General features: G+C 37.4%; 1 protein-coding gene across 2 annotated transcripts; it reads left to right on the forward strand.

Annotated features, from left to right (window-relative positions):
- Positions 1 to 18,790: 18,790 nt before the first annotated feature.
- LOC122734901 (SAP30-binding protein-like) lies at positions 18,791 to 19,735 on the forward strand. 2 transcript variants are annotated; one of them, XM_043976187.1, is made up of 2 exons: positions 18,791 to 19,012; positions 19,061 to 19,735. In XM_043976187.1, exons 1-2 carry the CDS (start codon positions 18,791 to 18,793, stop codon positions 19,733 to 19,735), a joined length of 897 nt encoding a protein of 298 aa, XP_043832122.1. The 2 variants fall into 2 exon arrangements, with proteins under 2 accessions (XP_043832122.1, XP_043832040.1); XM_043976105.1 differs by having other exon boundaries at positions 18,791 to 19,735.
- The last annotated feature ends 4,527 nt before the right edge of the window (positions 19,736 to 24,262 follow it).

Raw genomic sequence — 24,262 nt, forward strand, 5'->3', positions numbered from 1 at the left:
AGTTTCTTGATCATTTCTCAGTCTAGTATTTTTTTCATCCTTCTTATAGTAGTTGTGAATGAGGTAGCCTATTTTGCTTCCGTTCATTCTTGAGGAGGATCCATAAGTTGTAAATTCTTAAGATTACAATTCTGAAATGAAAAAGAGAACCAAAGCTGAGTAAGAAAAAATAATTATCTGAAGAAACTAGCACAGATGTATGGAAAACTCACTAACCAATTGTGATTTGTAAAAGATATGCTCAGAGAGGGAAACAAGAGTTGGTAACTGAATAAATATAAAAGTATAGCATAGAGGTAGATAGGTAGTACTGTAGATAGAGCACTGGACCTAAAGTCAGGAGGACCTGAGTTCAAATCCAGTCTCAGATACTTAGTAGCTATGTGACTCTGAACAAGTCACTTAACCCCAATACTTGCCTCTCTCTCTCTCTCTCTCTCTCTCTCTCTCTCTCTCTCTCTCTCGCTCTCGCTCTCGCTCTCGCTCTTACTCTGTCTCCCTCCCGCTCTTACTCTGTCTCCCTCCCTCCGTCCCTCTCCGTATATATGTGTGTGTGTATACACATAGTCACACATATATACGTGCATGAACACATATGCATGCATACATGTATGGACACATATACATTTACACATATACGAATGTATAAATACACACATAATATATACATATATATAACAGTGTCTATGTACTATATGTAGCATGATATAAAATATAGTATGTATGCAGCATATATACTATATACTATACATACAATAATATGTATAATATATAAATATTCTATAAATGTATAATATATAGTACTATATATTATACATACTATAACCATAGGCTAATAAGATATGAAAATCAAAACAGGAAGAAGCTGTGGAAAGACAGGTTCACTGAAACACTGTTAGTAAAACTACGAATTGGCTTCACAATTTTAGAAAATAGTTTTGAATTCTGAAAAGACAGTGACCAAAATGTCCTTAGACACAGAGATCCTAGTGCTATACATATACCTCAAGGATGTCTATTATCAAAAGAAACCCCATATACAATCAGTCAGTTAGTCAATAAATATTTATTAAGCATCTACTGTATTCCAGACACTTTGCTATGCACTTGGGAAACAAAGAAAGCAAAAGATAGTCCCTGCCTTGAGGAACTTACAATCTAATGGATTAAATGTAAAATATTTTACATATATTATTAAACATTTATATTAAATATTTATTTATTTATACACCAAAATATTTATGAGATCAGTTTTTATATTAGGAAAGAACTGGAAACAAAGTCAAGGTTCATTAGTAGAGGAATAATTAACAAATTATAATACATGATAATCAAGAACAGTGAATACAAGAATGTGGAGAAGCATGGAAATACTTATGTGAATTGATGCAAGGGAAAGTAAGCAGAACCAGAAAAGTAATATACATAGTGACTACAACAATGAAAATGGAAATAATAACCACAACAAAACAATCTACCTTGAAAGCTGTGAAAGGATAATGGCCAAGCTTGGCTCCAAAGAAGAGATAGGAGAAAGCATTTCCTACACACACACACACACACACACACACACACACACACACACACACACACACACACACTTTTTTTTTTTTTACAGAGATGGGGGTAGAAATGGTGGAGCACACTACACAATATCAGATGTTTTCAATATGTTGGTCCATTTTGCTGATGCGTTTTGTTTTCTTCCTTGATTTTTATAAGCTCTTTGGGAGGGAGAAGGGAATAGGAATATTGGGAAATGTTGGCAATATAAAAAATGAAGCACATCAATAAAATTTAATTTTTAATTTTAATAGTCTTAAGAATTCCAAATTTCAGAATGAGGTAAAGCTGGAAAGGAAAGACAAGGACCAAAAAAGGTTGGTTGTTTTTTGTTGCTTTGTCTTAGTTATAGCAGGGAAAAAGGAAGATCAGAGAAGGGATCAGGATGGATGGAATGATAACTGAGAACAAAAAGAAGGGTTTTTGTCTACCAAAGAAAATTACCTTTAAACTAGAAAAGGAAATGATAAAGAATGAATAATATGGAGCTGACATGCAAGGCAAGTAAGAAGAAACTCAAATTACCCTTGATGAAGTAAATCACCTGGATCCAAATTAAGTCCAATCCTAGGATGCAGAAAGAACTAGCCAATGTGATTATTGAGCCACTTTCAGTGATATCTAAAAGATCACAGAGAATAAGACAGGTACTGCATGACTGGAAAAAGACAAATCTTGTCCTAATCTGGAAGGAAGGAAGGAAGGAAGGAAAGAAGGGTGGAAGAGAGGGAGAGACAAAGGAATGAAGGAACGAAGGCAGGAAAGCTGTACACTATAGGCCAATGAGCTTTATTTTTGTCCTTTTTATAGGAGTTAAAATTGAAGAAATACTTGGTAAATATTTTTAAAAGGATAGAGTGAGGTCAAGCTCTTGCAATGGCTTCACAGAACAGGTCATGCCAAATTAACATTATTTCCTGTTCTGGTAGGATTGCTAAAATGTTAGATGATAAAGGAGAATTATATAGGTAGAGTTTGTTCAAATTTTATCAGATTATCCTCAAGCTATTCTTATGGGGAAAATGGAGAAATGTGGTATAGACTCTAGACTCTAGAACAATTAAATGGATTTGGAATTTACTAAATGGCCAGATTTGAGGATTAGTTTGATATAAGCTTGGAAAGGCTTCCAGGCAAGTGTCCCATAGACTTGTACTTGGCTACTTGATGTTTTCATATTTTATCAGTGACTCTGATAAAAAGCAAAGATGGCATGAAAATATACACATGACACAACTTTGGCAGGAATAGCTAATATCAGTGAATGGTTAGAGTCAGAATACACAACATTTCGAACAGACTAGGACACTGATTCAAACTGAATGAGATTAAATTTAACAGAGACAAATACAAAGTTTTACCCTATTTTTTTTAAATTTACTTCTCAAGTTCCAGAAGATGGAGGCCTAGTTTTTCTGGAAAAAAATTTTTTTTGAGTTAAGAATGTCATATGGAAGCCAAAAAAACCTAATGACATCTTGGCCTGCACTGAGATTAGCTTCCAGGAATAAGTGGTAATGCAATTTAGCCCTGTACTGGTCAGACCACATCAGGGGTCTTGCATTCAGTTCTGGGAAACCCAATGTAGGGAGGCCTTCTGATATGCTAGAGAGACTCCAGAGAATGTGAAAGACTAGAATGGAAAAGAGCTTTGAGCCCGTGTTACTTGAGGATTGGTTGAAGAAATTGGAGATGTTCAGTCTGGAACGGAGAAGATTCAGGTGGAACAAGCTATTTTCAAGGACTTGAAAGGCTGTCAAATTGAAGAGGGATTAGTCTTGTTCTGTATGACTTCAGGGAAAAGAAGCAGAAAGTAGAAAGGCTACAAAGTGCCAAGAGATGAATTTATGTTTAATGTGTTGGGAGGCTGGGGCGGGGGAGGGGGGGGGCGGCATACGAACATAACAACTAGAGGTTCTGAAAAGGGAAATGAAAGTGAGATGGGCTGGAGCCTCAGAATATATTAGGTTCCCCTTAGTGAAGACCTTTAGACAAATGATACAGGAGCACTTGTCAGATGTATTGTGAGTTTTCCTTTTTCAGGTTTGGGTTAGGTGAGGAGAGCCTGAACTAATCTTACTCCACAAGCCTCTGAAACGCCTAAAGATACCCCCAGAGGAGTTTATTCTCTTAAATGAATAATCTCACAGTTTACCTGTTTCTTCAGTGCCACCATTTCCCTAATAGTTTCAATTTGCCCTGGGCAATAGAAAAACAAATTTAGCTTCCCAACTAGCCAAACCTGAATTAGCAGAGTTAAACTGCTTTCAGTTTTCTTTGATAATTAAACAAGTCAACAAAGTTGTCTACTGGCCTCCCCAGGGGATGGATACATCCAGCTTTCTTCTCCACCCCACCACCTGTTTTCCTTAGTCAGAAAAAAAAAGTTTGTTTTAATGTCTACATCATTTTCTTTTATCTATCCTTTTGGCACCTTTTCCTCATTCTGAAGGTGCTCCAGAAAGGAAACATTTACGAATCCACAGCAGCTGTTCAGTCCTGGAAGAGGAAATAGTAAATGGACCTTCTTCCTCTTTCATGAGAGTCAGCTCCCCAACCCTCACTCCTTGTCTAATGGCAGTGTTGCGAGCATCCTGACTTTCCAATCTGCCAGGTGAATAATCCTCAAGCCTCCTCCCTGCTCCCCATTCCTTCAATTCACAGTTTTTCTTTAGAAAAAGAGCAAGAGTTTCTGAGCTCACAAACTTGTTAGTTTGAATTTACTTTTCTATAAGCTCATTTTGACATACCTGTTGTGAATTGTGATTGGATAATTTTACAAATTCAGGGTCCAGAACAATTTATTCCTACTAGACAATGAGACCCAGCTCAATATCTGTCTGTAGATCCTAACCAAGATATACTTGTTTGTATATGTGTGTATGTAGGTATGCATGTACTGTTTTTGTTTGTTTTTGCAGGGCAATGAGGGTTAAGTGACTTGCCCATGGTCACACAGCTAGTGTCAAGTGTCTGAGGCCACATTTGAACTCAGGTCCTCCTGAATCCAGGGCCCCTGCTTTATCCACTGCACTACCTAGCTGCCCCCTACATGTACTGTTTTGCAAAATTTAATAATCTAGAAACAAGTGAGATGGTTAATGATTATTTAAATCACCTGGATTTGATGGAGCTGCCTTATTGTCCAAGGGAGTTTTATGAAACCCTGGATTAATAGGGTTAATAGGAGCAAAGTGCCCTTCAACTTAACTCCAAACTCAACCCAGATAGTTAGCAGACAAGTCCCTACCTGATGAATTTTTTCCCCAGGATAGTAAATCCCTATCTTATGGGGACATCTGGGAGTCCTGATCCTTGTCAAACCTTTTTTTTTTTTAATCCTATAATCTTATCATGGTGCTTCTGTATTTCCTCCATATTTGTTATAACTGAAATTGTTAAACTGCGTTGCATCACATCCATTGTTGTTACAGTATTTGCTTTTGGGTTGATTTGTATCATACTAGTGAAACTGATAACATCCTATAACCAATGGACAAAAAAACCTTATATACTCTCAGAAAAAGAGAGTCTTTGAGAACTTTTCCTTTGGAAAGGGTCTCCACATGTCATGCTTGCTTGTTATTGGAATGAAATAAATTGGTGCTTGGTTTTCCTACCAATTCTCTGGTTTTCTTTGAAGTACTCACTTCCTATAGGAGAGGGGGGAATGGCCTTCTCTTACCTGTCTATGTGAATTTCTTGTTTTGTTTATTTTGTAGGAGAGCAGCTACAAATATAAATATATATTATATATAAATATATAATATAATAAATGTACATATAATTTTAACAGTACATACATGTATGCACACACACACACACACACACACACACATATATATATATATATATATATATATAAAATCCGTGTGTATGTATCACAGGCTTCAAGGCTGGTGCATTTTCCTAGGACAGTTCTCATTGATGAACGAAATGATTACTGGAAAAATGTGTGCCAGCATGGGGGCGAGGTCCACAAGAGTTTAGGAAAGAAACAGGACTATGCTGGAGTCAGCTCCAAACAGCTCTGGAGAACTGTTAAATTTCTTTTTTTTTTATCTTAAAAAAGTATTTTATTATGTTCCTGTTACATGTAAAGATAGTTTTCAACATTGTTTTTATAAGATTTTGAGTTCGAAATGTTCCCCCTTCCTTCCCTCACCCCTCCCCAAGACAGAAAACAATCTTATATAGGTTATATATGTACAATCACATTAAACACATTTCTACATAAGTCATGTTGTGAAAGAAGAATCAGAAAAAAAGGGAAAAAAACCTCAAAAATTAAAAAAAGGTTGAAACAGTATAGTTCAATCTGTATTCAGAAGAATTGCTAAATTTCCAGTGTGAGTATTTACACTGCAAAAATCAGCAAATGCTATGAATCAGGGCTTGCTTTATTTATTTATTTTTGTTAATTTGTGGAGTTAAAGTGATGGAGAATATGTCAATAATGCAGATCAACCTTTAAAAATGTCCATGGGTACTTTTTTTTCCCCTACAGAGAGCCAGTTGTTAAATTTTTACCAACACACCTCTTGAGAGGAGAGACATTATTTTTCCTCACTTTGAAAAAGTACATATGTGGTTCCATGTAGAGGAGGCTGCATCACAATATGTCCCAAATTTCCAGCTTGCCTCCCTAGGGACTTTAAGAGTAAGATTGGCTGAGCTGCGATATTAGCCTCCTAGGGAGGGAGCTCATTTTCTCTATATTTTCTAGTATTTTCGAATTGGAGTATCTTTCCTGATTTCTTCTTGAATAAATGGGTTCATTCACTATTCATTCTTTATGATGGTTTTTGTGTAACTAGGATTTGGTGGAAAGGAATCAAACCTCTGGACACAAGTTTCATGCACTCCTTTCATTTTAAGGGAGAGTGGCTAGGAAAGGAGCTTGAACCTAAAAATCTTTCCCCCTAGATCAGCAATATTAAGAAGATGGAATAGATAACATATAATTCTAGTCTGGCATACCTTTTCTCAGTACAACAGTGGCCAGCCTAGTGACCCCAGTATCCTTATCCCCTCCCTCCAAGCAATAATCAAAATCTTCTTTGAGAAGAGTTGGTGAGAGTCCAGAGATGTCTCTTCATGCCTTGCTGTAAGCCACATTTAGACAATAAATGTGAACACACGTAACCTACAAGGATAGAACACTTTGTTGTTTATCCTTCATCCTAGAAGAGGACCAAGGACATCGGGAGGGTGATATTTGGACTTGGAAGTGAAATGGATTTAAGTGGGGTAGAGATGTGTAAAGTCATCTGCTTCACTCTCCCTGGAGTCACTGGAGTCCTGTGGCAAGACATAGGTCAAGATGACTGCCAATGGTGCCACAGACAACACACTTTAAATATATGCTCAATATATTTGCATATGTGTATATTTTATATTTACATATTTAGGTTTCTCTAAGACTATAAGTTGAAGAGCAAGTGCCAGTCTGAATTGGTAGAGAGTTTTGTCACCAGGAATTCCCTTTGCCAATAAAGTTATAGGTGTCTTGTGTGTATATATACATCTAAACATATGTGTGTGTGTGTGTGTATAAAATATACCCACACATATATACACATATACATAGTTATTAATAATCACTGAAAAATCAAAGCGGCTAAAAATCCATATTAGAAAGACAGACAAAGAAACAGAGACAGAGAAAGAGATAGAAAGACAGATATAGACAGAGAGATGGGGAAGAGAGATAAGGAAAAAGAGAGGGGGAGGATGTTAATAGGGATAAGGACTGAGTATTGTAATGATTGGAATGACGCCACCTACTGGAGACTTGCTGTGGAGAGCTCCACCATGAGGAAAATGCCTCAGAGGCATTGTGGCTTTTCCTTGGCGTCAGGAAATGACGTTCGCTCATGGGTGCTGTCTATCAAGTCTACCAGCCAATCAACTGGAGGAGCCTCCTATGGTCTGGGAGGAGACAGAAAGGAGGAAAGGGAGCCTGCGCAGAGAGCGCTGGCCTTTTTGGCTGCCGGACTTGATGGTGGTGGCGGCAGAGGACTTCACAGGAAATTTGAGGAAAGATAGGAATGCCAGGCTGTTAGAATTCTGTTCTCAATCTTTTTCTTTCTATTTTCCAATAAACCCTTAAAAACCTAAACTCGTTTTATAAGTGATTTTTAGTCAGTTTCCCCCAAACTGGGGGAACACATTAGAATCCACATTTAGAATCTTAAATTACACAGTATGATTTCATTGGTAAAAGGAGTCTCTCTGCCAATGCCATTTGGAAGATATATGCCAGGCAATATGTTCCAGGCACTGTGCTGAGCACTTTACAAATATTCTCTCATCTGTCCCTCACAATAACCCTGAGAGATAGGTACTATTATTATCCTTATTTTACAAATGAGTAACTGGGGGCAAATAGGCTAGTAAGTGTCTGAGGTCAGAATTGAACTCAGGTCTTTTTCACTTTAGATCCAGTGCTCTATACATTATGCAACCTCACTGCCCTTACATTTATATATGCCCCTAGCTGTTGGTGTATTTTAATGTGTATTATGTATATATGTACATATGTAAATATACACATATACCCATAATGACTGGATCTCACTAGCCCAATAGAGCTTAATGTAATCAATACAACTGTTATCTGGGAACAGAAACATCTGGAATGTTGCATATAGAGGGAATTGATCTGCACCTATAAATTACATATCCACAATGTAATCAAAATATGTGTATTAGAAATATTAATTATTAAAAATATGAATCTGGCAGAAGTGTTAATTTGGAGATGGATATTAGGTATACTTCTTCAGTACTTCAGATAAGAGGGAAGCTAGGTGGCACAGTGGATAGAATACTAGCCTTGAAGTTGGGAGGACCTAAGTGCAAATCACACCTCAGACACTTACTAGCTGCATGACCCTAGGCAAGTCAATTAACCCCAGTTGCTTTAAACATCCATATTATTTCTTACTACTGGACCCAAATGGCTCTGGAGGAAAGAGTGAGGTTGGTGACCTTGCATAGCCCCCCCCTCACTTAAATCCAATTCACTTCCAGTCATGACATCACCTCCCTAATGTCATGATCCTCTTCAAGAATGAAGGACAAACAACAACAACTTCAGATAAGAGATTATAAATATATGAACTTGAAATTGTAATAATATGAATAAAAAGTGGAAGAAAAGTGACAGGGAGGTGAGTATTGACAATGGTACTTTTTAAAGGGGGGAAGAAAGAAAATAGAACTAATGAATCACTAAAAATCAAAGACAAATGGATGTTCAGAGGGGACATTGAAAAGCAGAATAGTGTTGGAACTCTAAACATTAAATTCAAAATATGAAAAAAATTGAATTTTATGAAGACTCATTTTCACATGCAGTCTTCTTTGTTCTTCACTGTATTGAGTAAATGTTCATATTTGTGGATATTTACCATGTTCATAAGAAAAAAAAAAGGATTTTTTTTAAATAAAGGAGAATTGATGTGAGAGAGACTGTGGCACTTGCATAAAATTGGGTAGCTAAAGTGAGAGCAAATAATTGAAGGCCTTCTACAACAAACTAAAACATTTAGAATTGAGAGAGCCATTTTACATAAACTTTGTTCAAGGAAACAAAATAGTGAAGATGTCACATACTAGGCTTGTTAGTAACTGACTGAGGCAAAGGCTATCAAAATAAATGGCTTCCCATTAATTTCTGATTTCCACTACATTCACAGCTATTGCCAAAGTTTGAAAGCTAGTTATTTACATTTTGCTCTTTCTCCCAGGAAGCAAGCCACAAACAATCCACAAACTAATGAAATTACCCTCACATAAAGTCAAAGCCAATTGTATGTTTAGCATTTGTTAGCAGGACTGCTACTTGTTTCTATGTTCTGCTCCAAACCAGTTTTATGGTGTATATTCCTGTTTCTCCTCACCATTTCTTTTTCTTGGATGTCTTCGACAGGACCAAGCAGAAGCGGAATGAGACATCAAAGAAAAGGCAACAAATGTGACTGTATTATTTTGTGGGAATTTGTAATTTAAGAAAAACACCTCCAAATTTTCCCATATCCCAACTGATCTTTGAAGACTAAGGAAGGAGAGTCTATTTGGCAAATAGAACAAGCCCATTTGATATAAGAATATAATAATATATGGCTTTTAACAAGTACGATTTTCTATATCATATAATCACCACATATGGTTCTTAAAATTATTGGTTCATAGGGTGTTTGATTCTGGACCTATAAGTTGTAATTATGATTACAAGACTATATCTGATTAGGGCTTCTATACTTTCCAGATTTCATAGCATGGTATCATGGAAAAATGCTGAATTTGGAGTAAAAAGATATAGGATGTGATTCTAGTTCTACTTCTTACTAACCTGGTGAAGTCTCTTAACCTCTCTGGTTCTCAGTTTCCTCTTCTATAAAATAAATAGATGACCTTTAAGGTCCCTTGCATCAGGAAATCTGTGATCCCTTGATCTTATGATTTCAATGATCCTCATAATTGTTAGTACACTTCCCCTACTCCCATTATCACTTGACCACGCTATCTTCCTGGTATTCCACCTACAAGACCATGCTGCAAGCATTGCCATTGCAGCAAAACACCCTTCCAATTGAATTTCCAGCTCTTGTTCTAGGGATATGCTGATTGGTGAGAACTCACTATGTCTAGCCAACCTTAGCCATCTGACCACACCATTTTTCTGCCATTTTATTGCACTTGTATAATTAAGTTTCTGAGTTATATTGCAGGGTGTCTCTTGCATAATAAGGCTTCTTATCTGATTTGGCAGAAAAATGATTTGATTTGGAGTCAGAAGACCTGGATTATAATATTGACTTTGATACTTGTCATCTGTGTGATCCTAGAAAAGTCACAAAATCATTCTGGACCTCAGTTACTAAATAATGGAGTTATAGCTAAGGATATCTTAAGTCCCTTAAATTCTAAATCTTTGATCCTTTGACCTTTTTAATTCTTTAATTTCACATAAGAAATTTTAGAAGTTTGGATAAGGTTAAGCAATTATGCAAATTGAACACTAATGCTGCTTAAAATTCAAATTCCTTCATTTCAGGCCTGAATAGCTCTTAACATAAGTAAATATTGCTATTAATAATCAGCATTTTTATAGCACCTTAAGTTTTGCAAAAACCCTTTACATGTTTTATCTCATTTGATTTTCACAACTACTCTGGGAGACAAGTGCAGTTATTATCCCCATTTTACAGTTGAGGAAACTGAGGAAAACAGATGTTAAGTGATTTGCCTAGGGTCATACAACTATTAAGTGGCTGAGTCCAAATGTGAACTCAGGACTTTCCTTCTGGTTTAGTTTTCTATTAATTGTGCCAGGTAGTTGTGCTATTAGCTCTCTTAAGTGCTCTTTGTTCCTCAGCTGATAGGGGCAGGAGAGCAGACAGGGAGAGAGACAAACTGTACCCTGGAATTCTACTGAATAATTTTATTACTAGGAACTGTGCTTTCTAACATGGGTCTATCACCCTCCACCATGGTCATCTCTATATTCTAGACACTACCATAATGCTATGCACATTGTAGTTGATTAATAACAATAAATGTGTTTCATAAATAGTAAGAGAAATATTAGAAGGGTAGATTATAAGCACAAATCTGATAGCCTGTAATCTATCCTTTTTTTAATGTAAGTATTTAAATCTTGCTCCAGACATGTGGTTTAATTGGCATGAGAAAGTCTCAGCATACAAATATCCTTCCTAAATGTAATTGTTCAAATTAGCCTTCCTAACAAATCAATTAGCATTTATTAAATACCTACTATCTGCCAGGCACTGGGAGTACAAAACCAAGAGCTGAAAAAGACTTTGACCTCAAGAAGTTTTCATCCATTTGAAGGGGAGGAGGGAGGAATATGTACGTATATGTATAATAATGATAGCTACCATTTATCCATTACTTTATGGTTTGCAGAGCTTTACAGATATCTCTTTTATTAGCCTCACAACAATCCTTGGAGGAAGATGCCATTATTATCCTCATTTTACAACAGAAGAAACTGAGCCAAGCAGTGGTTAAATGACTTGCCCAGGTTCACACAGCTAGTAAATGACTGAGTACAAATTTGAACTCAGATCTTTGTGACTCAAGGTCCAATAGTCTATCCACTGTGCCACCTACCTGCCTTCATATTTGAAGTAGATGCAAAGTAGCCTTGAGGTAGAAGGTATGAATTGCCTGAAGGAGACAAGGAAATGTCTCCTGCAGAAGTGGGTACTTGAGCTGAATCTGGAAGGTATCTAGTAGGTTAAGGTGAAAAGGGAGAACTTTCCAGGCATGGACAATTACCCATACAAAAGCATGTGGGATGGGAAATGGGATGTCATGTGTGAGGAACAAAAAGGTCAACAGAGCCAAACCATAGAATTTGTGGAGAGGATCAGTGTTTCCTACAATGTTATTTCCAGTATGGCACTCTCTGTTTCAGAAACATTAGTAACAACCTTGGCTTTCCTTTTGGAATCATAACATTGTAAGGGACAACAGAAGTTCTGCTATCATTCTAGAAAGGATGCCATCATCTGCCATCTACCAGGCGCTATGCTAGGCTCTAGGAATACAAAACAAAGAGTGGGGAGGGAGGATTCCTTGCCCTCAAGAAATTTGGATCTAAAGCGGGGATTTAACACACATATATCCATATATATTTAATGATGATAGAGAACATTTCTATATCATGTTAACATTTGTAAAGCGCTTTAAAAATATAAGATCCTCAGGGGGCAGCTAGGTGGCACAGGGGATAGAGCACTGGCCCTGGAGTCAGGAGTACCTGAGTTCAAATCCGGCCTCAGACACTTAACACTTACTAGCTGTGTGACCCTGGGCAAGTCACTTAACCCCAATTGCCTCACTAAAAAAAAAAAAAAAAAAAAAAAGATTAAAAATATAAGATCCTCCTCTATTCACCCTGACAAGTTGCCATGTTACAGCTTCTACTTGCAAAACTTTGGTGGTGAAGAAATCATTACCTTATGAGATAGCACAGATCTTCAACTTTTAAGTTCTATGCTATGGACTAGGAAGATGGAAGTCATAGGTTCATAGATTTGGAACTAGAAATAAACCTACTAACTATGTAATCAGATCTTTTCATTTTATAGATGAAGAAACTGGGGCCTAGAGAGGTGAACTGGCTTGCCAAAAGTCATGCAGTTATTGAGGATCAAAACAGGGATTTGAACACAAGCCTACAACTACAAATGAAGCATTATTTTCTCTTTGCCACACTTTCTCCAAAATCTCTTTAGTCTATCATATAATAACTCTTTAAATTGAAAACAGCTAATATTTCCCACTGGGTCTTTTCTTCTCCGGTATAAAACAAAACAAAACAAAACAAAACAAAACAAAACAAAACAAAACTGTAGTCCCTTCTAAGAATCCTCTTATGTTATGGACTATAGACCCTTTACCATCTGAGTTGGTATTCTTCCTAAAAGATGTTGCTCTGAACTGAACAAAATGATCTACATAAAATTTGACTGACGAAGAGTACAGTGGGATTCTTATCGTCCTAGTCCTGACCACCATACTTCTCAAAATAAGCTAAGATTTCATTGGATTTTTTGGTTACCATATATTGATTCCCATTAAATTTGCAGTCTACAAAAAGCCAGCCAAACACCAGTCTATTCACGCTTCCCCTATGTTATAATTTGCATAGGATCATAGACTTAGAGCTATAAGGGCCCACAGAAAACATTTACTCTAACTCTATTTTACAGAGAAGAAACTTACATCCACAGATATTGAATATGTAACTTTTTTCCAAGATCAGACTAATAATTTTCATTATAGGTGGGATTTGAACCCAGATACTTTGATTCCAGACCAATATACTTTACCTTATATCTTGTATTATACTGATTGTTCTTCAACCCAAATATAAAACTATTCATTTTTATCAAATTAGATTTGGTGCTGTGTTCTTTCCTTTCAAGAACTTTAAAAAAAATTCAGTAAGTTTGCTGTATCTCTCAGCACTGTATCATCTACAAATTTAATGATAATGATATCTATGCCTTTAAGTCACAGAAAAAAAAAATAATGTTAAACCTCACAGGGCAAAGGATATATCCCTTGGGCTTACCACTAGAGACCTCTTTCTCAGTTGTGCATGGAACTGTTAACCATTACTCCTTCAGTTCACCTATTTCAACTAGAACTGAATCAACCCTATTATACTATCTTGTAGTATCTCTATGTTTTCTATAGGAATTGCATAACATGCTTTTTCAAATGCTTTACCAAAGGTTAGACAACTAAAATCTACAGCATTTCTTTGATTATATAATCAAATAATTATATAATAATGGTTTAATAACCCTTAGTGGATACAGCACTAGACTTAGAGTCATGAAGTTCTATCACATCAGAAAATTAAATATGATTCTCTGGTCAATTCACTTAATCTCGCTGAGGCTCAATTTCCTCATCTGTAAAATGGGGATAGACTTATTTCAAGGGGTTGTTGTTAGGAAAAAATGAAAAATTATACATATACATACATGCATACATATATGGTATTTTGAAAATCTTAAAGTGCTATATGTTAGCTATTGTTATTATCAGTTCATCAATTTAACTAATTTTAGAATTTCGACAAGAATGAAAGTCAAACTCACTGTCCTATAATCTTTAGATTCCATTTTTGTTCCTTTTTTTCTTTTTTTTCCCCAAAATCAGGACATTTTCTTTTTTTCAGTCCTTCCATTCCCCAGGATTTTTTGAAGTTCACAAGCAATAACCTAATAACCCTAGTTGCCTGTTCTTTTAATACCTGAAGATGAAGTCCATATGTACCAAGTGACTTCAACTCAGTAAGTAAGCTTTCTATAAGATCAATGAATATGCTTTCTTACTTTCTCCTTCCTTGTTTTGGGTTTTGACTTGAGAGGAGCCACATCAGTTCTATCCTTTTCAGTATAAAGATCATCTTCTTTGAGCATTTTGATCACTCTCATTTATGACCTTTTTATTTAGCTCACTTTAGGAAGCACAGAAAAGAAAATAATTGGCAAAGTGACTCTTGTTGCTCTACTGACATTTGGGGGCAACCACTTAAAGTAACACAATAATCTCCACTCTTCTTCCATGAATCAGTCCAAATAATAATGCCAAATCAGTCTTGTATTCTGAGTGAGCTGGAATAAAGTCATCAAGTAGATAGAGGGTTGTGGAAACACATAAATTGTGAGTCTATCTGTAATATCTAAATGGCTTAGTTTTGATAACAGAATTAGTTTAGCTAAGAGTTACATAATATCCAGCCTACAGGACATATAGAAGCTTTCTGATTTTATGTAATAGTCCTAGTTATAATTCTGCATATTAAATACAAGACCTTTTACCTACTAGGACTTTGTTGAAGTATTAAGGAATTCCAAATAGAGCAGTGCATTTGGTTTGAAACAAAGCCTTTTGGCTATTAATTTTATTAGATGATTTTGTTGTTCTCTGAGAGGTCCCTCTTTCCACCACTAATACATCAGCGAAAGATCTGAGACCAGTATGAGTTTACACAACCTGCCTTTGTTCAGAGGTGAATCACCATCACTAGATAATTAAAGTTTCCAATTTGGAATTCAGTTTCAAAAGATCAAAACCAAAAATGGAAGAGGGGGAGGAAGAAATGGCTAAGGAAATAAGAGTTTATTTAGTTGCCTACTATGTGCCAGGTAAAGGAAAAGGAAAGAAAATGTTTGACTGGGAGCATCCACAGATGTTGTTTCAAGTAACATCACAAGCTCACGAATATTGATCTGACTTTTGGCTAACGACCAGAAATGAAATGATATCTGAGGAGGAAAAGAAAAATCAATTAGGAAAGCAGTTGAGGAAAAGGTAAAAGCATATGAAAGTGTTACAAGTCTTCTTCTTTCCAGTATTATTGTTTTAAATGGACTTTACTGAGGGCCAGTTTGTGGCAAGTAATTCAGTAACACCCATAGTAATTGCTGGCAGCTGTACCGCCTGATTTCCAGTCACAATTTTGAGTCAGGGCCATTTGGTGCTGTCCTGTGGAGAAGGATATACTTGTTATAGCAACCACACAACCCAACTTTAGTCTGTTGTTCAGGGAAAGCTTTCATCAAAATATAATCCTCACTAGCCCTCTTGCTTTCTTTCTCTGCTGATTGAAAAGTGACACATGACAGATGAGGGCTTGGCAGGAATCTTAACTTAGTGATGCATTGATGTTACTTCATTTTCATAACTCAGATAAAACTGCTATGAAATCACCCTAGCAGGACCTAATAGTTAAGTATATTATGATCATCTATTGTTGAAACTGACTTTTCTTGGTGATATGTCAAGGAACACCACCTTCTGAATCATTGCCCAAATCTGATAGATGGCCCAGTTCTGTAAGATGTCCAGGTAGAGGGTGTGAAACCACCCCAACATGTCAAGATGATAAATTTCTTATCATTTTTCTTTTGGAGAATAGCCATATAACCCTGGATCTTTCTCTGATTCTCCTCCCCACCCCCTTCTTCTCTTCTTCTTCCCCCTCGCAAAAAAAAAAAAAAAAGGAAAGATAAAGAGGGAAGGAGAGAGGAGAGAGGATTTATTTTTAATGGGTTTTTGAGACATTTCTACTTAGCACAATAGATAAATACAGCTAGCCTAATAATAGCTAGCATTTATATATCACAATAAGGCTTATAAAGAATGGTTATTTTATTTGCTAGTGAGGCTGACAACTTTGTGCAACCCTTCCTTACTTAAACCCTATTCACACACAAGTCAAGCTATCACCCTGTGTTGTCATAGGTCCTTTTTGAAAACAAAGGACACATACAATATATAAAAACAATTCTAGGAAGAATGAGGCACGCAGAGGTTAAGTGACTTGCCCAGTATCACACTGCAATTTAGTATCTAAGACCAGATTTGAATTCATGTCATACTGACTTCAAGTCTAGCATTCTTACCCATTGTGACTACTTAGCTGTAGTTCTGCTTGTGCTCATAAAATAAAAGAATGTTTGATATGCTGGCTATAGTCCTTGGATCAGTTCATTGGTTCATGGGAGCTAGAGGGAGAAGGGACCTAGCCCAATTCTTGTCACTCTCGTGGTTGTTTTTCATCCTTCATAAAAGAGGACAAGTGACAGCACAGGTGCTGTTTTGACATGCAAATGAATTTGATTTAAGTGAGGCAGAGTTGCACAAAGTCATCTGCTTCACCCTCTCTTCCAGAATCATCAAAGTCCAGGGGCAAGACAAAAGTCAGGTTGACTGGTGATGGTCCAGGAATCAATGGTTGACTTTGGCATCATCAATGTCTCTCCAAGCTCTAAGGGCTCCACAATGCCTTTTTCACTCTTTAACAGAAGAGAAGAACAAGGACCAGAGAGACTGAATGACTTTCCTATAGCCATATAAGATAAAGGTAGCAGATATTAGATTTGAACCCACATCCCTGACACTTTATGCTTCAGTCAAAGGCCAATGACTTTGTGTCTTTCATAGCATTGAAGCTCAGTGTTGACCATATCACCTACAATCAATAAATACTGGCTAAATATTTAATGAATAATTGCAAAGATTTATTTTTCTCAGTTAAAGTAATGATAACAATGGGAAATGCAATTAAATAATAAGGACAGGATAGCATGAAGACAGAGAAAAGCACTGAACCTCTAGGCTACCATACTCAAGGTTCCTCAACTCTGGAAAGTTGAGAGACCTTAATGTTAGTCTAAGTTTTATCAGTAACTAACTGTGTGAACTTAGGCAAAATATAAACTGCCAAGGCCTCAGTTTCCTTCTATGAAAAATGTTAGATGAATTCTAAATTCTTTTCTATCTCTAACATTCTATAATTCTATGATTCCATGAAATATTTTATCTGTTCTGCAGTATGTTCCCCCAAACAGAAATCTCTAAATCATATTCCAGAATCCCAACCCACATTATATGCCCCAGAAGCACTTGAAATTCACCATATCCAAAATCAAATTTATTATATTTTTTCACACCTACTCTTTTAGACTTACCAATTTTCATTCCTTTGCTCCATAATCCCTACTCCCAATACCCACAAAACCTAATTATTTTCTTCTACTTCTATCCATTTGGATCAGCTCAATTTTATACAATTCCTTTCACTTAAATTCAATGTGAAGGGATGGGAATTTTCCTTAATAATCAACATAACCTTGAGCTTGGTCAGTGGGCTAAAAATTACATGGGACAAAGTTATTCCTTCACACTCCATCAAAGTAATGTTATCTGCACTAGAACAAAGTCTCAAATGTCAATCACGGTGCTTATACCTATAGGAAAACATATTCAATACTAAAATAAAGACCTTATCAATTAACTTCATTAACCTTGTCTAGAGTATTCCTGGTTGTACCCTGTACATTAACAAATACCTAGTAAATACCTACTTCATTCGGAGCACTGTGCTTGGCTGTGGGAAAATTTTAAAAAGTAAAATAAAAGACACAATCTAAGATGTGGGGGGGGGGGCAGATAAGGGAAGGAAACATGTATTAAAATGCATATAATACAAAAAAAGAAATATTACTGTTTACATAGAAACACAATGTGGTAGGCTAAATCCAAAGAAGGAAAGATCATTTGTGAAAGGGGATCCCAGAAGGCTTCGTGCAGAAGATAGTATTTGTTTGAAAATTTTTCAATTGCTTTTAATTCAACAAGCTATTGAGTCAGTGGAATGGGGGTGGGGGAAGACAAAGACAAAAGAATTTCACAGTCCCTGCCACGAAGTTTACATTCTTTTGGAGGCAAGTAGCATGTATACACAGATAAGTAAATACACAAAACTAAATAAAAAGTAATTTAAGAATGAAGACAAAAGGAAAGAAATAAGCATTTATATTAAGCCTACTATTTGCCAGGCACTGTGCTAAGAACTGTACAAATATAATCTCATTTGATCCAGTCAATTAACAAAATCTGGCTGGAGCCGGATTTCAAAAGGCTTTCAGGAAATTCTCTATTTTCTTCAGAGATTAAGGCGCCATTAAAGCTTCTAAAGAGCAAGAGAAGAACTACAGGTAAAATGAGCACCTCAAGAATATCTTCCAGGGAGGGAGAGAGGAAGTGAGGACTCGGAAGCTACCAATGTCACTTCCGGCAGGATGAGCACACACCTTCGGTGCCTCACGGGCGAGCAGCATCCCACCTTCCTTCGGCAGCGCCGGCGCTGGGAGGGAAGAAAATGGCTGCCAAGAAAAACGTTCTGTCCTCGCTGGCGGTTTACGCGGAAGATTCGGAGCCCGAATCAGACAGCGAGGCTGGAGTGGAAGCGGCTGGGAGTGTGACAGCAGCAGAGGAAAAGGGTGGCTTAGTGTCTGAGGCCTATGGAGACGATGATTTTCCTCGACTTGAGGGAGATCACAGTGGTTTTGAAGAAGGGGACGAAGAAAACATCAGAGAATCAGCAGATGCCGATTCAGAGACTGAGAAACCTGAGGCCGATGACCTAAAGGAGTTTTCAGAACTGGAAAAGAGGGATCCCCAAGAGCTGGTTGCCTCCTTCTCTGAGAGAGTCAGGAATATGTCTCCTGATGAGATTAAAATTCCCCCAGAGCCACCTGGCAAATGCTCAAATCACCTCCAGGACAAGATACACAAACTCTATGAGCGCAAGATAAAAGAAGGGATGGATATGAATTACATTATCCAGAGGAAGAAGGAGTTTCGGAATCCCAGCATCTACGAGAAACTTATCCAGTACTGTTCCATTGATGAACTTGGCACCAATTATCCCAAGGATATGTTTGACCCCCATGGATGGTCTGAGGACTCCTACTACGAGGCACTAGCTAAAGCACAGAAGATTGAAATGGACAAATTGGAAAAGGCCAAAAAGGAGAGAACAAAAATTGAGTTTGTGACAGGTACCAAGAAGGGCACCACTACCAATGCTCCAGCCACCACGACCACTATAGCCAGCACAACAGCCAGCACTGGGGCTACAGATGCTCAGAAGAGAAAGAGTAAGTGGGATTCGGCCATCCCAGTGACAACAGTAGCCCAGCCTACCATCCTTACCACAACAGCTCCCCTGCCAGCTGTTGTCACAGTGACAACTAGTGCTACTGGCTCCAAGACCACAGTCATCTCAGCAGTAGGCACCATTGTGAAGAAAGCCAAGCAGTGATAGACCTGGTACAGGCTTAAACACACTTCTTTTTGAGGGACAGTTATCCCAAGACCTTGCCAAGACAACCTTAGATGTGGAATGACCCCTTGAATATGATGCACCATGCACTCACTGGACTAAGGCTTTCCAAAGAGCTTCCCAGCCCTGAAGAATATTCTCTTTCTAGTCCTAGTGAGAGAATCTGTTGCCCTGTCATCCAGAAGGACCCTTGCAGCTCATCCAAGTAGTCAAATTAAACAGTTGGATATAATACTAATTAATTAAAAAAAGAATAGCATTATATGGCATTTTAAGGTTTTTCAGAACACTTTACAAATATTTCTTTTTATCCTCTCAACCCTGGGACATTAGGTTGTTATTATCCTCATTTTACAGATGAGAAATCTGAGGCAGACAGAAGTTAAGGAACTTGCCCAGGTTTGTACCATTAGTAAATGTATGAAGTAGGATTAAAACTCTATTCTATTTCAAAATTTCAGTTCTTTTCCCTAATTTCACATATCTTTTTTGTATATGTTTAATGCTCTTAAATAATATTGGGGCAGCTAGGTGGCACAGTGGATAGAGCACCAGCCCTGGAGTCAGGAGGACTTGAGTTCAAAAACTGCCTTAGACACTTGACACTTACTAGCTGTGTAACCTTGGGCAAGTCATTTAACCCCAATTCCCTCACTTAAAAAAATAGTATTGCATGTTTTCTGAATGTATCATGTCTCCATGCTTTAAACCCACCTACCCTTCAAGTACAGGCTCTGTGAGGGAAGGGGTTATGCCTTTGTCTTTGTATCCCCAATGACTCTCACATAATTTTCCATATAAACCTGAATTGGGAGAAAATACCCAGTGAGGAAATGCCATCCACCATTGCAGAGCAGTACCTGCTTCTTGTCTTAGATTGGGGACACTAAAAGTTAAGGACTTACCCAGAATCATAGAGCCAGGGGGACAGTGTAATACAGAGAAAAGAATCCTGGCTTTGATGTCAGAGCACATGAGTTAATCTGAGCTCTATCCTCTCTAGGCCTCATGTAAAATGAAGGAATTGGATTATATGGCCCTTGTTTCCTTCCAGCTCTAATTCTTTGTTCTTATTGTATGGAGCAAACTGCCTCAGTTTACCCAAATAACTCGAGGAGACCACCAAGTCAAGCAGAGACAGATTTATTACATCCTCATGAGGACGGGCAAAACCCAATTACACATTGAAGTCTTGCAAAGATATGCCCAATCCTCTAGGTTTTTATAGTAATCTTGAAAAGGACTGTCCCCACATACACCTAGGGTGGATGAGCTCACAATCTAACATCCAATCCTGTCTCACCCAGGGTGCGTATGGAGACATGCATACGTGTTCCAGGGACAAGGGGGAAAAGGGGAGGGGGAACAAGGTCAAACCAAAGGAAAAGGAAACAGGGGAGTGAGAGTCAGATGTTTCACATCTCACAGTTCCCACTGACTCCCCTCTCCAGGCCCCTGTCTCTAAAGATAAGGATGACAGGGTTAAAATTTATCTTTGGCTATGTTGGGAAGAAAAGAATAATCCATTGTTGGGACCCCAAGGCCAAGGGGATTCTGCTCTGAAAAAAAGAGACAATGTTACTTAACATCTGGTCTCAACTCAATGGCTGCATTCTGTGCCTAGTCCCATCCTTTCTTCTTGAGTCCCGAGTATTGAATTGGTGGGCAAACTCCCTGACCCACTGACTGGGGTTCTGACACACGATAGATTGCAGACAAAACTAATATGTAGCTGACAAGTGGGGAGACTGAGCAGAAGTAAAAATACTGTTAATTGGCAATAAAACTTAAAGGAGACAGTGAGAATTTTGACAAGCAATAAACTTCTAACAAACTATACTGGGGCAGGTCTGGGTACCTTCCAGACCCCATGGTCAGAGTTTAATCTGACTCAAATCCATAATCATATCATACAATCCTCCATTTTTCTTTTATGCTCAGAGAGCATATTCTGGATTTGAGTCACTGTCATTGAGCCCTTCAGCCATGCAGGATTTCAGCCCATCAGTCCAAGTCCAACTCATCACCAGTCTCTCCTTCGTGAAGTTTCAGAATCAGGGTCTTTAATCTTTTCTCAGTGAACTGCTGAGTCACCATCAGCTGCATCTGTTGAACTGCACGCTGTATCAAACCTATAAAGCAAGGGACTAAACAGGGACAAGTATAAGGAGAACTCCAAAATTACAAATGAATACCTAATCCTGTCCCATAGGCATCTTTCAGGAGGTAAATTGGGGTCTAATTAATTATCCCAATATACCATATACATGTCAATAACTACCAATATTATAACAACAAATATGATTTAAAAACCTCTTTATAATTTCAGTGATGTGCTCCCAGTGTCCATTCACTTAGCAATTTTCATCTTTGACCTCAGGTACCCCTATTAGAACCTTTTACAAAGCAAATTTAAATAGCAAATACAACTGTTTCCCAACTTTATCCAAGGAAAGAGTAATCTCTAATTGACCTCTTCTAGGCCTGAGTATCCCCAACTAGACTCAGGCCCACCAGGCTACCACTACATTTCCCCACCCCTCCTTCCAATAGCTAAGGAAAAAGAGGGCGAAGATCTCTTCTTCTGTAACTGCTTCCAGCTGAATATGTGTGTAGAGCTGACAGTGGAAGGTGCAGAAATCCTTGCAGGCCTGGTCCAGATGATGAAGGGGGTATATAGTCTGGAATTGCTAACATAAAATTGAAAGCCTTGAGCCTAGATAAAACAAACTATCAAGAGGTTAAAGAGACAAAGACAAAAAATTTTAAAAGACAACAATAGGGAAAAGGGGCAAACCAAAAGAGTGAATCCAGGAACCCCCAGATCCTGCATCAGGAGCGAAAAGCTGTTCACAAATGTCCTTCATCCAGTGAAAGGTGTCATGAATGCCCCGTGCTGTTCAAAGCTTTACCTAGTTCTGTATCTGACAGACATTATTAACAACAAGTCAAAGGGTTACCACTATCTTGCTACATGCAAGCCATATAATCTAAATGTTTCAAAATGCCACTGATGGCAGAACCCTTAAATTTTTCCAAATTACATCTATATCCATTTCACTTTATTTCTCCAAAAGTTTTCACTCAATTGTTTAAGATGTAATCCTCACATAAAACTTAGGTTACAAAATACCTTTGTAAGAAGATGACCACAAATGAACTTACATAAGAGTTACCAAGTTAACTTCAATTCTAATAAAAGACTTAGGATGACATTTAACCAATTAATTTCAAAACAGTGCATGTCAAATAAGTTGTCCATAATAAACCATGTTTGTATTACAGGACATGCTCTATAGACAGATATTATTTCTACATTACACAATAAACTTATATAACAAAACATTCTATATTTTACTCTTCTCTGTTTTCTTGAAACAGACTTGAGATGTCTCTGGTTCAATTTCTAACATGCATAACTAATAACAGACAGATGACAAGGCTAAATGCTTATACATTCTAGTTGTTCAGATTCTGAAAGGGACTAGAATTTCTAAGGCAAATAGCTTAAATCTTAAACCTGCATCTCACCCAGATGTTACAGTATTAATCTAGGGATGAAGAGACAATATTGTGTTCGTGCTTATCAAGTGACATGATTATAGGAACTTGCCACAAAAGAAAAAGAACAAAGCTCTGGGGGAAAGGTACTTTCCCAACTCCCAGTAGAAGTTTTGTGGACAACCAATGCAATATGCCAGACCTAAAATCAGCCAGGTGGGAAAGTTTGCATTCCATATGTAATATTCGGGGAAACCGAGTCAGGAGACACCTACCTCAGCCTTTGCCAAACAGTCGGTCTCCCATCCTTTCCCAAGAGAACTCCACCTGCAGTGCACACATGTAAAACCCCTATAGGGTTGCTGGTATCATGAATCATATGGCTCACCATTCCTTGATAGTAATAACTGGAGTCAAACTCAGAGCAATAATGATTAATAGTCCCATAACATCTTAAATAGCAAGTCCCAACAATCAGCACTAAAAGTGAATTCATTTCTCAAGGATCGCATATCCTAGACAGCAAGTATTAACTATACTTGTACTTAAATAGGTTTCTCTTTTCATCCATAGGTTAGCACTACACAAGTGAATCTGCTTTGAGATGCTCAATAACAAGCAATGGTTGAAATAAGTGTAAGCAATCCCAAATTGCATACTGGGAACAAACTAGAAAATGCCCCACACAATAGCACATGGTAAAATGGGTTTAGATGTTAAACATAAGATACTGTCCTCAGAATTCCTCTAAACAATGGGAACATCTTTAAAGTGACAACTAGTTTGCATGTGTTTCTACACATGTTCTAATTCCAATTAAATAAAAACATAAGTAAACTTCAGATTCCCTATTAAGATGATACAAGATAGCTCATAAGTTACTTATTGTTCACTAACATGTCATACATGACAAGTTCAGGCACCAATTTAACTATTACTTAGCACCAATAAATCCAGATCAAAACAGCAAGATCTTTCTCATAACTTACAAATTATTTAGATGTT

The sequence above is a fragment of the Dromiciops gliroides genome, chromosome 1, assembly GCF_019393635.1.
Source record: "Dromiciops gliroides isolate mDroGli1 chromosome 1, mDroGli1.pri, whole genome shotgun sequence".
Classification (NCBI taxonomy): domain Eukaryota; kingdom Metazoa; phylum Chordata; class Mammalia; order Microbiotheria; family Microbiotheriidae; genus Dromiciops; species Dromiciops gliroides.

What these genes read in the sequence shown, in the direction of transcription:
- LOC122734901 (XM_043976105.1), top strand. Translation starts at nt 18,791, where the DNA reads ATGGCTGCCAAGAAAAACGTTCTGTCCTCGCTGGCGGTTTACGCGGAA.